Genomic DNA, 15,533 nt, shown 5'->3' with positions numbered 1-15,533 from the left:
GAATTAGGCTACAAGTTAATTCAATAGAATCCTGCATGATACATCAGATGTTTTTTGATGGAGAGTTTTACAGTAATGTGCAATTGTCATACACATTGACAATTTGTAAATGTAAATGACAATTTGTAAATAAATGCAACCAAGCTGGCTTAAAACTGTTTACTTCCTGTTAAATCTGTCCAAAGGGTTATCAAAAGGTGATAAATTAATATATGACACTGTTTTTTCAAAGGTTAAGGCCATGTTTATTTAGTTTGAAAATAAAAATTTCCCCCTTCCCAAAACACTAAAGAGCAACAAACATCACAACATCATGTTTCACAGCAGTGAGAAGTTTTCATGATCCATTAGGTCATTTGCATGCAATTACAAAATATTTATTTTAAACTTGTATATTTTATAGATTTATGTAAAAAAAAAACTTTTTTTTCTAACAAAAGAACAGTTTTTAGCAACTAAGAGAATACCTCAAGCTTTACTCAGTGTCAAGTGTACAATTTTTGTGCTCAGTCACTATGTTTAAATTATTGGTGACTGCTGAATAACATTTTATCTCAGATTTACAATCATGATGCCGAGTTGATGTCCATCATGACACTTTCTCTGGCATTCCATCCTCTCTCCTTGGCAAACAGGTACACACTCCCAAAAAGATCAGGGAATTCAGTCATCAGGTTGATTTTCACAGCATCTGCTTTACTGTGGAGAGAACGTCACACAAACAACACAATCATTGTGCAAGAAAGTCTTATTTAAAAAATAATTACTTACAAATCTATGAATCTACTTCTTCCCTCCTGTCTGTTGATCATTATTGATCAGGTGTTACTTTATTTGTCCTCCACCTTGCATTGTAAACACATTACCAGCTCGGGTTCATTTTATATATAATTTAACAGTCTGTCGTTAATTATTTCTGTAACTTACTGATGCGCGTGTAGGTTGCGTATAAAACGCAGCAGGCCCAGTGTGTTCTCAGGATAGACTTTCTTCTTACCATCCAGTTTCTGGACAAGCTCAGACGGCAACTGAGAAAACAATATTTTGACACATTAAAAATACAAATAAAAAATAAAGCTGCAATGTATTAAGTTAAAGTCTAAATAAGCTATTAGCAGGTTTTCCTGATTGTTTCCTCACTTCAGGTTGCTCCCATGTGTCTGATGAAGCACCAGTTAAAGAAGAATATAAACTGCAGGACAAAACATCTTAATTTATGTATTCATAAGTTATATGAAATGCGTTGAGGTTATACTTACTTTAGTTTTCCATTCAGAAAAGCTTTTCCCCTCTGTGCATTTTGCAATGGCAGTAAGGAGCTCCGTATCAGCATTACGACAGTTTTCAGCCTCTTTCTCATCTCCCAAAATTTTCAGATACCGCACTCTCCTGGGACGATTTCAGAAACATTATACAATAAGCTTTATCATCGACAGCTACTGTATATGACAGCTATGCCATCTATATTGTGTCTCTAATAAATTGTGATTGAAAACATATTTAGGCTTAAGAGGAATATATTTGGATTAGTGTTTCATGAACACTGGACATATTCATTCAAGTTTCGTACAGTATTTCAACTGTCAAATATCATCAAAATCATATTCTACCTTTCATCAGTCCAGAAGAAGGGGTGTGCAAGGGTTTGCTCCACGGTTGGTCTCTCCTCTGGGTTTTCATTGATCATCCACTCGACGAGATCCTTCGCTACTTCATCATCCAGATGTTCCAGTGAGTATCTTCCTCTTAAAATGTTGTACTCACAGTCCACATCTTCACCAAATGGATGGTGTCCTCCAGAGAGAATGTAGTACACTAACATCCCAGCAACCTTCAAATAGGTTACAGTACAAGAATTCAGAATTATCCGTAAAAACTGGTTACGTGTATGTTGCATTCATTTTTTTTATTTTATTTTTTATATCGAAAGCAGAAAAAATGAATAAACAGCTTTAATATTTGATTTCCAAGTGTAGGCAAGCATGAAACTCCCCTTTCCTGTGATGGTCATTTTTCTGCTTTCAAAATTAAGTTTAAAAAAGTAACACAACGTTGAAGGACCAAATACACTTTTGAGTTAATTGATTAATATTGAAAACACACCTGAATGTCGGAGCTCCTCTTGTACCCAGTGTTGACCTTCTCCTTTATGATCTCTTTTGCCTTCCAGCATCTAGTTCCAGCAATGCTTGTTCGTATGGTGGTTTCGCCCTGTTTTAGTCGGCGACTAATGCCAAAATCAGCCAATCTAGCTTTTCCATTTATGTCTGTAACAAATGGAAAGTCCACATTATTTCAAGGGGAAAAATTTGGGATGATATATATATATTTTTTTATTCAGTTTAAAGTTACAGGGACAGTGCACATTAATAAACATTTATGTAAATGTGCCAGTTTAGCCAACTTGGCTAATTTTCAACCGCAGTCCCTGGGCAGGTGTGATGTCAGATAGACTACATTAAAACAATCAACAATACTTATACATGCATTAAATCACATTTCATAAAATACATAAAGTACAGTAACACAAAGACAACAAAACATAAAACAAGACAAAATACGCTTCAGATCATTTAAATAACTAAAAAGTATGGGCACACACTTGATTGTCTTTTAACCATGATTTTAAATTAATTTTAAATGACCAATATGAATCACAGTCTCTGATAGACGTAGGCAAACTGTTCCATGTGTGAGCTGCTCTCACAGAAAAAGCTGACTGTCCAAAGGCAGTTCTCCTCATTTGTATTACACAGTCACCTCTTGACACAGACCTGGTGTGTCTAACAACAGTTGTTTTCTGCTTTATAAAAGCAGTAAATGGGGGAGGAGCTAAGCCATGTAAAATTTTATAAACAAGACAAGCATCTGTAAATTTGATAAGATTTTCCCAGGTCATTAAATTATGTTTTTTTAAACAGTAACAGTGGTGATAGGTATTTGGCTTCCTATCAAGCACCTTAGAAGCTTGGTGGTAGAGTTGCTCCACAGGTTTAAGTGTTGTACTGGAAGCTTGTGCCCAGCAAGTCAAACAGTATAACAGATGTGGCATGATCATGGAATTAAAATATATTGTCGCTGCCTTTGTAGTTAAACAATTTCTGATATGACGGAAATTTGACAGATTGAATTTTACTGTATTAATAACTTTTTTTATTTGTTTTTTAAACGTTAAATTAGAATCAATTAATATACCTAGATATTTAAAATTAGATACCGTTGACAACTGTTCCCCTGCAATACAAATATTGGGTGTAAAATTATCTGTAGACCTCTTCGTAAAAAACATACATGAGGTTTTCTTTATATTTAAATGAAGACAGGAATTGTTAAGCCATTGCATGACATCAGCCATCACTGCTGTAAGCTTAATAGCTGCTTGCTGTTTAGTCGGTGCATGTACATAAATGACAGTATCATCTGCATACATTTGAATGTCAGACTCATTGCATACAGTGGGAAGATCATTTATGTATATGCTAAACAACAGGGGCCCTAAAATTGATCCCTGAGGTACACCAATATTACAACTGATGGCCGATGACACCTCATCATTTATCCGGACTCTTTGTTCTCGATCTTCCAGATAGGATTGCATCCACTCAATAGCTTTTGGGGCGACATTGAACCATGAAAGCTTTTTGAGTAAGACACCATGATCCACAGTGTCGAAAGCTTTCTTTAGATCTAAGAATATAGCCCCAACAACTCCTCCTTTATCTAATTTAGATCTCACATTCTCCAGGAAAAAGCAATTTGCAGTTTCCGTTGAATGGTTGGATCTAAAACCAAACTGCATGGGATGCAATCTGAAAGGGCTGTTGTTGAGGTGGCTAGTAAGTTGTTCTACTACATGTCTTTCGATTACCTTTGACACTATGGGTACTATGCTAATTGGTCTGTAGTTACAGACCTTAGATGTATCACCTGTTTTGTGAATCGGTGTTATTATAGCTGTCTTCCATGCTTTTGGATAAATTCCTTCATTGATGGATCTATTAATAATGTGAGTTAATGGACTAGACAAACACTCACTAAACGCTTTTAAAAACATTGTGTCCAGTCCATACACATCTTTGGCTTTAGAATTCTTTAGGGAACTTATTATCATTCTCACTTTGGCTTCAGAAATTTCCTGGATCTCCAATACAGGTTTATTGTAGTTTGCAGGCATCATATTTAGTGAATTAGTGGATAGGTTACGTGTCAGGGTCGATACTGATTCTAGAAAGTATAAATTAAAAATTGCTACTATCTGAGCTAGCTGAGCTATCTATTCTAGTTAGGCAGATATTGCAACTCAGGTTTAAGTCCTACCAATCAGAACATTCTGGGGTTTGATATCTCGATGAAGTACTTTGGTTTTCGGTTGGTGTAAAACCTGTAAGCTGCAGAGAACTTCCTTCACCAGCTTCTTCAGAACCAAACTTCTCTCAGTGTTATCATCTGGTAAATGCTCTTGTATATATTCCTCCAGTGTGTACTCACAAAGCTGAAGAGCAAGATATCCAAAATGCTCATCTTCTCTAAAGTCCACATATCGCACAATGGAGGGACTGTCAAGGTCTGGATGTCGTAGAAATTCCTCCTCATTTTTGAGGTCTTGGTAATTAAACTTATCCATTCGTTTCACAGCCACCTCTGTGCCGTCATCCCTCAGTCCAAGGAAAACTTGTGTTCCATCACTTCCCCTAGCAATCAGAAATTCAGGGTTGAGAACAAGAATAAGACTTCCCAGCTTATATGTCTTGTTAGCATCCATGTTAGCTAGCTTCTCAAGCTTGGGTCTCCAACGATGGCTGGTTTGATGCCACCTTCTTGAGTTCTCAGCAGGCTGTGTGAACGGCTGCACACTTGAGTTTGATTCCTCAATGGATTTCACTACAGTGTCTGGATATGGTTCCTCTTTATCTTGCAGCTCACCTTCTTGTGATCCCACTTCTTGCTGGATTTTTTTCTTCTTTTTCTTCTTCTTTTTCTTCTTTCTGCTTGTTGATAGAGCAGAAGTCTCCTCACATAAACTATCCACTGCACTTGAACCTGCTGGATGTCTCAGTGATTCATCAAACTTTTGCAGTTTTTTTTTCATGACTTCATCCATCTCTGTCTCTGCTTTTATAAGTATCATCTCTGGGATGGGAGACAATCCACACGATGCAACAACATCCGGAGCAAAGACATTTATATTGGCGAACAGTCCATACGTCCACACTCCAATTAGACTTGAATAATCAGGACGTGTGAGAGGCAATAGACTTTTGCATAACTTCTCATAGACAGAATTGTTTGTACTCTGTAGTTTCTGCTCAGACGTCTTCTGCATCATGACATTGATTATCTTTAGTATCAGATGATTGACTCTTTCCCCTTGTGCATTTCCAAAGCGCTGAAGACTGTTTGTTAGAACTGACACAAGCTCACTGAATACCTGAGGAGAGATGCTTTCACTGACACACAAAGCAACATTTAAGCAGTTCAGTGCACTCTGCCAGTTTTCCTGAGGGATTCTTGGGAAGCGCTTGATGAGTCCCTCAATGTATCTGTCTGTACTGTTTGTGTCTTTTAACCACTTGATGGCGGTCTGACGATACTGCTCTGTACTTGGACCAACTACACTAAAGTAGAGCTCAAAATAAATCAAATTATCAAAAGGATCCTCTTGAAAGAAATGTTCCTTAAAGTCTCTGTAAACTTCTGTCTGTTTTTTCGTTCGTACAGCACTATGAAAAGAGAAAGATATACGTACTTTGTCAGACACTTCACCCTGTGAAGATAGTCGATTAATCATTCTCTCCACTTTTCTATAAAGTTCTTGATTCACCCCATTGTTCCTTCCGGGTGAAGCTCCAGCCTTTATAAGTGCTTTCACAATGTCTTCACGGTCATGATCAACAGCATACTGCAATGGAGTAAAATTTTGTAATCCATGTCCATTTGGGTCAGCTTTTGCTGCAAGTAATCTTTTCACAATACTCAATGGAACTCCAGTTGTTAAAGCAGAATAATGTAGAGGTGTCTGTCCATTTGTTGAGTGTTTGTTAGGATCAGCCGACTCTTCAAGAAGATAAGAGCAGATTTCTTCATTTCTGCATATAACTGCTGCTGTCAATGGTGTAACATCATCATCCCAGACTTCAGAAGAGTACAAACCATTAATATCTCTGCCTTTTAATAATTTCTGAAGTCTCTCTGCCTTGTTGTCTATGATACATTTTATTATGGGGTCTGTTTTTCTAGGTCCTACTGGAACTGGAACTGGAACCGAAACTACCTGGAGCTGGAATGCCATGGATCTTCAAATACTCATTACAATCTGTCAAAAGATGTTAAACACTTGAAATTCAGGCACTGAATAGCATTATTACTTATTTTATTATTTATTTACATTGATAATAGACACAGTGTTAATCTTTACATAGTTTTTTTGTCCGTTTTTGTGTTTAGATGAAAATCTTTAAAGTCTGTCAATGCCATATGCATTAATCTCAGTCAATTTTACTCTGATTGTCAATGAAAAAAAAAAAATTAAATCGTTTTATAAAATGTATAAACATTTTGAAAATGTATAAACATGAAACTGTCCTTAACCTGAGCTCCTGAAATAATGCCATAGTACACTGAAGTAGCCTATTATTGTTGGCAGCAGCTATTTGCAAAAGCAATAGATGCTATTTACTATATGCTATTTAAGTGTAATTTAGCCTACACTATAGATTATATTTACACACTGTAAAAATAGCAGTATTTTCTTTGCAATAAGTGTAAATAGTAGTTAGATAATATTTGCAACTCAGTATTTTAGTACATTATAAAATAGTAAGTAATAATAACATATTGAGTGTAAATTATATTATCATATAAATGTCGCCTTATTGGGACATTAATCCCTCACCACACCCATAACCCTATCCGACACTTTATTATTAACTAACAACTTTAATTCCATTTTTTACATATTTTCTTCATATTTATTGACAATAAATGCCTTTCCAATCTGATATACGATGGGAAAAGGTAGGAGAACGAGTTCGGCTAAAGGTGGATTCGAACTCACTTCGATCATGTCAAAAGCATGTATAATATGCACCTTAATTCACTACGCCACTGCAGCTAACAAGATATACTGGTGTAACTTGTATCTACCAACATTGCGGGATATTTGCACTTATTGTAAATAGACACTCCAATTACTTTTTTTCCAGGTGTTAAAAACGTTCTTGCTTTAATAACATTGTTAATGTTTCATGTTTTAGAGCCTCTTTATGATATTGCACTTTGGTAATCACTTGTTAGAGCTACATATTTAAAACATATTTACACATAGCACATACCCTTCCTGTCCATTTCCTCCCCCCTCATCACTTTGTCTCTAATAATATAGATTTTAAAATATAGGCTTACACGGCTAGTTTGCATGTTTTCATGAAAATGAAACTCGGAGTGAAATAAAATTAATTTGTTACAATATTATAGTTTGAACAATGCCTCCTACACACCTACTGCACATGCAGTCGATAACAGCGCGCTCGTTCATAGCCAAGAGCCTATCGAATAGCCAGTTCGAATAAAAGTTGCTAAAAGATAGGTAATTATCTATGATTGCTGATAGCCTAAATGCTTTAAAAAACAGTCTGTCTGTTAAAATTACGTTTTTCAAATATAATCTTACGTAAATGATTATAATTACCTGTTTTAATCCCAGAAATTGCAAAAACTTAAATCAAAAATCAAATCAAAAGAGATTTGAGTAAAAGAGAGACTATCGGTATTATAGGCCTATCTATCGTTGATACCTGGATAATAGGCTACTTGGTATCCGACAAAAAAAGAGGTAATGTCTTCCTGGTTCTTACACACTGTATGCGTCATCCACCGCGCGAAAGGGTTATGCAAATAATGTTTGAAATGTTTGGCAGCTTCCTGTATAATACACTGTTGATCATGCTACAGTATGCTAGTATACTATGGATAAAAATAAAACATCCTAAAAAGAACACAATGAAATAATTCTATGTGCTTTTTAATTATTTTCCCCCCAGTATTTGTTATTGTTGTCTATGATACATTTTATTAGGAGGTCTGTTTTTAGGTAGTGCTGGAACCGGAACAACTTGGAACTGGAATTCCATGGATCTTCAAATACTCATTAAAATCTGTCAAAAGATGATAAACACTTGAAATTCAGGCACTGAGTAGCATTATTACTTATTTTCTTATTTATTTACATTGATAAGAGACACAGTGATAATCTTTACATAGTTTTTTAGTCCGTTTTTGTGTTTAGATGAAAATCTTCAAAGTCTGCCAATATGTTGTCATTCCATAGCCTATGCATTAATCTCAGTAAATTTTACTCTGAAAAATTAGATTAAATCGTTTTATAAAATGTTCAAACATTTTATAAATTGTTTTATAAAATGTATAAACATTTTATAAAATGTTTTATAAAATGTATAAACATTTTGAAAATGTATAAACATGAAACTCTCATATGTAATGCCATAGTACACTGAAGTAGCCTATTATTTTTTGGCAGCAGCTATTTGCAAAATTAATGGATGCTATTTACACAGTGAAAATAGCATATTTTCTTAGCGATAGACTATGCTATTTAAACTAAGTACAAATAGCAATATATTCTATTTACACTAACTGAAACTAGCAGTATTTTTTAGTGATATGCTTACACCAAGTGAAAATAGCTATAGATTCTATTTACACTGTAAAAATAGCAGTACTTTCTTTGCAATAAGTGTAAATAGTAGTTTGATAATATTTGCAACTCAGTATTTTAGTACATTATAAAATAGTAAGCAATAATAACATATTGAGTGTAAATGATATATTTATTATATAAATGTCGCCTTATTGGGACAATAAATCCCTCACCACACCTACCCATAACCCTATCCGATAGACACTTTAGATTTAAATAACAAGGCACTTTAATTCCACTTATTACATATTTTCTTTAGATTTATTGACAATAAATGCCTTTCCAATCTTATGCGATGGGAAAAGGTAGAAGAGCGAGTTCGGCAAAAGGTGGATTCGAACTCCCCTCACGAAAAAGAAGTATACTTCAAGTTCATTTTATGAAGTATACTTAAGTAATGTTCAAGTATATTTTAAGTATTATTTAGTAAGTATACTAATATCAATGTGTACTTGTAGTAAACTTGTAAGTGTACTACTTCAATACTAATACTAATATATACTAAATTTGCCCACTTTTAGTATATAAAAGTATACGTTTAAGTGTACTATAAGTGTAAGAGTAGTAAACTACTTAGTTTACTATTTTAATACAAGTAGTACATTTTTAGTTGATGAAAGTACACACTTAAGTGTACTCTCAGTAAACTACTAGTTTAGTAGTTTAAACTGCAAGTATACTTGTAAGTTTTCTTTAAGTGAACATAACATTATACTTATAGTTTACTATTTATATATTATTTTTGCACTTGCAGTATACTACTATGTTCAAATGTAGATGTTATTTTTTATACTTGAAAAATACCAACTGTACTTTAATTTTAAAAACATTGTATTAGCTTCATGCATCCTTATTTAAGTGTTTTCAACACTTGAATGTCGGTAAGTTTCACAAAGAAAGGCAGCATTTTAAACAAAAAAGTTGAGAAAATCACATTTTTGTCAAAGACTACGCCTTGATCAGATTCATCAGAAATGTGATCAAAACACAGATGGAGTAGATCGAGTCCAACACCATCAAAGCTTCATAGTCGTTTTCTCTTCATGGGTTACACTTCATTTCATTTGGTAATATTAAGCAGTTTTGATTTACACACTGTTTAATGTTTGATGATGATCACGTTGCTTTTACATTTGAGTGAGCAATCTTCTATAGGCCCTGTCCCAAATGGCACACTCCAGACTTGTGGATTTCCACAAGTCTGGAGTGTGTCTGACATGTGGACATGACGTCTCCACGTGTGACGTGTGGACATGACGTGGACATGACGTCTGACGTGTGGACGTCATGTCTGACGTGTGGACGTCAGACATGACGTCCACACTTTGGTGACGTCATGTAGTGCAGACCTATAGGACCCTTGGCGCGAGTCCACAAGGGCGCATTGAGAGGTATTTTTGGGACAGATTCGATCGTCACGTGTTGGACAGGAGAAATCACATTTTTGCGCTCCGACATCTTATCTCCAAGTCAACTACACAGCCTAATTTTACAGTTCTATACTTATTGTGTATGCCACCTGGGCATTAGACAATAGCCTACATCATGCTTATTTAAATGATGTATACAGTTGTAAATAATGATACATCCATTTGAACTAAGATTACAATTTTAACACATAATGAAAATGTTTCAGATGAATTTACAGGTTTCAATATTCATAGCCTACTGTGTTTATATATGACTCAGTAAAGCTCTGACATTCGTTTCTATTTATTTAATGAATCATAAGCAACCATGCGTTGCATCTCAATGCATTATTCCTCTTATTTGAGTCAAAATAATGAGGGCTTGACAAGTCATAAAGTTCAGGAAATCCCTGGACCGCAATGATGAGCTGCTCCTCCATTTTTCTGCTGAGGTTTCAAAGTAACAGAAAAGGTGAGGAAGCTGATTGGTTGGTTCTTGTCACGTGACCTACGGTGCGCTTGCGGCATTCTGAAAAGTTGAGATGTTTTTATATCGATGCCGATGCGGCGCGGACGCGCTTGGAAAAAACGAGCGCGTCGCTTCCATTATAAGCGCGCATACCGCGCCTACATTTGAAATAACGAACTTGAGCGCGCAAAAGACGCGATATGCGAACAGGCCCTAAGGCTGTATATGAAAAACTATGTAAAAAAAGTATATTTAATAGGCTACTCAACCAAAAGAGTTAACACAACTACAAGCCAAGAACACAACTACAAGCCATGTATAGGCCTACTTTGAATACTTAATTATACTTTTAAGTATATCTTGATCAAAAGATAGAGTACAAGTACAGGCCAAATATACTTGGAATTTTCTCTCAGTATAAGTCAAGTACACTTAGGCGTGTAATTTTAAGTATATTTCTGAGAAGTAGGCTATACATAAAGTATATTTTTGAGAAGTAGCCTATATAAAATGTAGACTGAAAGTACACTTTCTTATTTTCAGTTTAAAATAAGTATACTAATAGAATATAGAACACTTGAATAAACTTATTTTTCGTAAGGGTCGGGTCGATCATGTCAAAAGAATTTACTGCACCTTAAAATAGACACTCCGATTACTTTTTTTTCCTGGTGTTAAAAATGTTCTTGCTTTAATAACATTGTTAATGTTTCATGTTTACACATAGCACATAGGCCTACTCTTCCTGTCCATTCCCTCCCCCTCTTCACTTTGTCTCTAATAATATAGATTTTAATATATAGGCTTGCAGCGTTCACACCAAACGCGAATAGAGCGTCTGCCACGAGTGATTTCCATATTAAGTCAATGTAAAGACGCGATGCGCGCGAATGATTTTATTTGGTGCTTTTTGTGCATTCCATAGACTGTAAAAAACTTTTGCTTTTTACGCGCTTCAGTTTCGCTCTGGACGCGCGAATGGATTCAAAATGTTCCAGCGTCCAACTAGACGCGAATTTGACGCTCTATTCGCGTTTGCTGTGAACGCAGCATTACACTAGTTTGCATGTTTTCATGAAAATGAAACTCGGGGATGGGCGGACCGATCTCGATCAGAATAGATAGGCAATCTACTTTCGGTGATGGGTCCTCACTTAACGAAAGTTCCTCACTTAAATTATAAATTCATTTGTTACAATATTATACAGTAGTTTGTAGGCCTACAATGCCTCCTGCACGTCTGAACACACTGCTGTACATGCAGTCGATATTGTTTTACAACGAATGGAAATGTGACATTTAATAAACTGGTTTGTAGCCTATGATGTTTGTTATGTTCAAATTAAAAGTTGCTCAAAGATAGGCAATTATCTGTGATTGCTGATAAATGCTTTAAAAAACAGTCTGTCTGTTAAAATTATGGCTTTCAAATATAATCTTGCTTAAATGGTTATAATTAGCCTACCTGTTTTATTCCCAGAAATCGCAAAAAATTAAATCCAAAATCAAATCAAAAGAGATTTGACTAAAAGAGAGACTATCCGTATTGATAGATATCTATCGTTGACACCTGAATGGTATCCGACAAAAAAGAAAAAAAGAGGTAAGGTCTTCCTGGTTCTATGCGTCATCCACCGCGCGCAAGGGTTATGCAAGTAACCAATGAAATGGAAATAAATAAAAAGTAACCAATGAAATGTTTGGCAGCTTCCTGTATAATACACTGTTGATCATGCACAGTATGCTAGTAGCCTATAATATGGATAAAAATAAAACATCCTAAAATGAACACACTGAAATAATTCTATGTGCTTTGTAATTCTTTTTCAGTATTTGTTATATGCACCAAATGAAGCAGATGGTAAAAAAAAAAAAACAAACAAGCTTTTGAACAGCCTATAATACTTATATCGAAAATGAATGCAGGCCTACAGCCAATTTAATCCATTTGTCTTGACCCAGTAATGTTTATTATGGCATAATTCAATGTAATCTTTATATCACCTGCATCATTTATGAAACATCACCGTCTTTCTGAAAGCTAACCATCTTCCTTCTTTCAAAACACTAACTTTACATTTTGTCAGAAACCAAGAGTGATGTAGTTTTATAAACAGCATATATTTAAAAAATGTACTTCAAATGCTATACATAATCAAATGCTAATCAGTGTTCATAAGCATTTATTTACAATAGTTTTCAAAATATGCCTAACATTTAAAAAAAAGTCATGATTCACAAAATTAAAATTCTATTTTTGCATATCAGATTAAGCTAAAAATGGAATGAATAAGGACATTATCAAGTAAAAGTTGTTCTTTATTGAGTTTTTATAAGACTTAAAGGAATATTAATAGCTATTTCTTTTACTGTCTATGGTAACAGCTCCATAGGCTAAGGCAATGTAGTCGGTATCGGAAACAGAAATGATCAGTTCACCTCCCGAGTGTTCGGGTCTGAGTCATTCGTTCTTTTGTTACGTGACGTGACAGCCGTATTGGATACAATAATTCCCAACCTTCCTTACCAACAAATGCTTAGTTAGTTTTTTAATTCTTACAGGTAATGTGTTTCTATGCAAGTTTATATCTCACAATTCTGACTTTATAACACATAATTGCGACAAGAAATAAAAAATGTAAGGTAAATGTGATTAAAGATAAGGTAAAAAAAAAGACCATTGTTGGCCAACAAATATTGTAATCAATACATTTTATACATTTTTGTCATCCTTTCTGTTGAAATCTACCTCCATATAATTGACCTTTTCCTATGACATTGTGAGTTTTATTTTGATTTCCTGTTCAACCAACAGCTATAGCAATAGGCCTAGAGTAAAATTTTTGTTTTACAAAAAAAGATTGCAATTCATTATTTAGGCCTATATGAAATTGTCAATTTCATAGAAAGATAGAACATAGCAATTTAGATCAGTGTGAAATAGATTCAGTGTTATTTAAAATAGAGCCAGCCACATCTTTCAGTATCATGGGAACAACATTTTTGTTTCCCCAGGCATAGCGAATAAATTGAATTAAACTGATGTTGCACTTACATAAATATGCATTTTTTATTTGTGGCAGTAAATAACATTTAAAATAAAAGGAGCAATTCTAATAGCGTCCTCACACCATCTGTATTGGGCTCTAAATACAGGTTAGGACTTTATGACTGGCACGTCCACTTTTATTAACTATTCATTGTTGATATCATCAATTAATTTAGCCTTTAAATATTATGCTGGTCATCACTGCATCCGATTTTATAGAGGCAAATGATCAGATCTGTGTTCTGTTTGTGATGCGTAAATTTGTGTCTTAACACACATTCATTCTGTAAAGCTTAAAATAAAAACAAACAAAACATCTTTAAAACAAGAAACAGTACAAGAGTAGCCTGTAACAATGACAAATAAAAAGAATACTTATGCACAATAGTTTTGTACTTTTTGAGTGTAATGGCGTTATAAACACTCTTCAGATTTATGTGGAAATGAAACTATACACACTTCCTCGTTCTCACACCTGACAGAACACGTCATTTATTACAGGATCACCTGAGCAAAACAATGTGTTTGACAATTTGTTGAATTCATCATACATTTAAAATATAAAAGTAAATAGTAAAAACTATATCTTAATATCTTAAGGGACTGGTTCACAGAATTGCGTAGACCGCATGCTCTGCATTAGTTAGTTTAACAATAACAAAAGAATTAGAAAATATTTGTTAAAATAATATAACAATGGGATAGATAATTGCTCTGTGCTGCAGCCCTGCGTGTTGAGTTAGGTGTTATCATCAAAGCTTTGACTTTGCTCAAACCACACTCGTCCAAAGTTCAAAGGGGTCATATAATGCCATTTTTGTACAAGCTAATATGATTCTTTAGGGTCTAAATTAAAATTTATAATATACTTTAATTAAAAATTCTCATTAGTATTGTAAGAAAACACTAATTTTACCTGGTCAAAAACAGCTCTGCTTTCAGCACGCCGTTTACAACAACAACAACAACAACCTTTATTTATAAAGCACATTTAACACAATAAAAATTGATCTAAAGTGCTGTACATAGTGCATAGCAGGACTACACTATAAAAAACAACAATTACAAATTTCCAGCTAAAGCTAAGGAATAAAAATGTGTTTAAGTTCATGTGTCTTTAAATGATAATGAGCTTTGCTCACCCCGCCCCCCTCTGTTCTGTGCGTACACCGTTTTTAATAATAACACAATAACGCGTTGTTCATTATAAACGTGGGATTATGAATTATATTGAGAACGTCCTACATAGAAAACATGCTGTAGCTGTAATGTACCCTGAGTGTAAAAATAGCCGCATTCATCTTGAAGCGTGCAGCAAGCGATTTGCAAAGATTAATATAAATATTAATATAAAGGTTAATAAAACGTTACACTCACTTCAGTTATTCTGGAGGTGCAGCAGGAACACGAATAGTTGGTACCGATCCTTTTTTCAGGAGCAGCTTCTTAGCAAAACCAGCTTTATAACGTTACTGACCCTCATTTGTAAAGCAGTCTGGTGTGTGAAATGATTTGCGCAAACATGAAAGCATTGACGTTGATCGTGGGGAATATTCCCTTCGAAAACAAAACTCAGCAACTGCGTCTTCAGCGGTTCGAATTTAGGAACATCAAAATGACTGCTGTGTTCCTTATTGCACCCAAGAAAGAACACCTCAATCGCTTAGACGCCATTCTGCTAATAGACAGTGCTCCAGCGTATCAACAATGACCGCGTGGACTATGATTGACAGCTCGCGAGCGAGGGCGGGTCTGTGTTGAAACGCTGCTGTCAATCAACAATCGTGGGAGGGGCGTCGATTTTGTGACGTCACAAAATCGAACGGCTTGATTTGAGATGGGGGAAAACATATAAGAAGATTAAAAAAAAACACTGGATGGATTTTTATC

At 34.9% G+C, this 15,533-nt stretch overlaps 1 protein-coding gene across 2 annotated transcripts; it reads right to left on the bottom strand.

Annotated features, from left to right (window-relative positions):
- Positions 1-226: 226 nt before the first annotated feature.
- On the bottom strand, positions 227-12,209 carry LOC311078572 (uncharacterized protein). Of its 2 annotated transcripts, none has more exons than XM_084107460.1 (7): positions 12,060-12,209; positions 4,318-6,313; positions 2,104-2,267; positions 1,611-1,831; positions 1,260-1,389; positions 928-1,028; positions 227-699 (listed from the first exon to the last, which is right to left on the bottom strand). In XM_084107460.1, exons 2-7 carry the CDS (start codon positions 6,287-6,289, stop codon positions 567-569), a joined length of 2,721 nt encoding a protein of 906 aa, XP_083963586.1. In that variant the 5' UTR covers positions 6,290-6,313; positions 12,060-12,209; the 3' UTR covers positions 227-566. The 2 variants fall into 2 exon arrangements, with proteins under 2 accessions (XP_083963586.1, XP_083963587.1); XM_084107461.1 differs by having other exon boundaries at positions 4,489-6,313.
- Positions 12,210-15,533: the final 3,324 nt, after the last annotated feature.

This window comes from Abramis brama (genome assembly GCF_963993115.1).
Source record: "Abramis brama genome assembly, chromosome: 3".
In the NCBI taxonomy this organism is placed as follows: domain Eukaryota; kingdom Metazoa; phylum Chordata; class Actinopteri; order Cypriniformes; family Leuciscidae; genus Abramis; species Abramis brama.
Note: the sequence above shows the minus strand (reverse complement) of the source record. Positions and strands in the feature narration are given on the sequence as shown.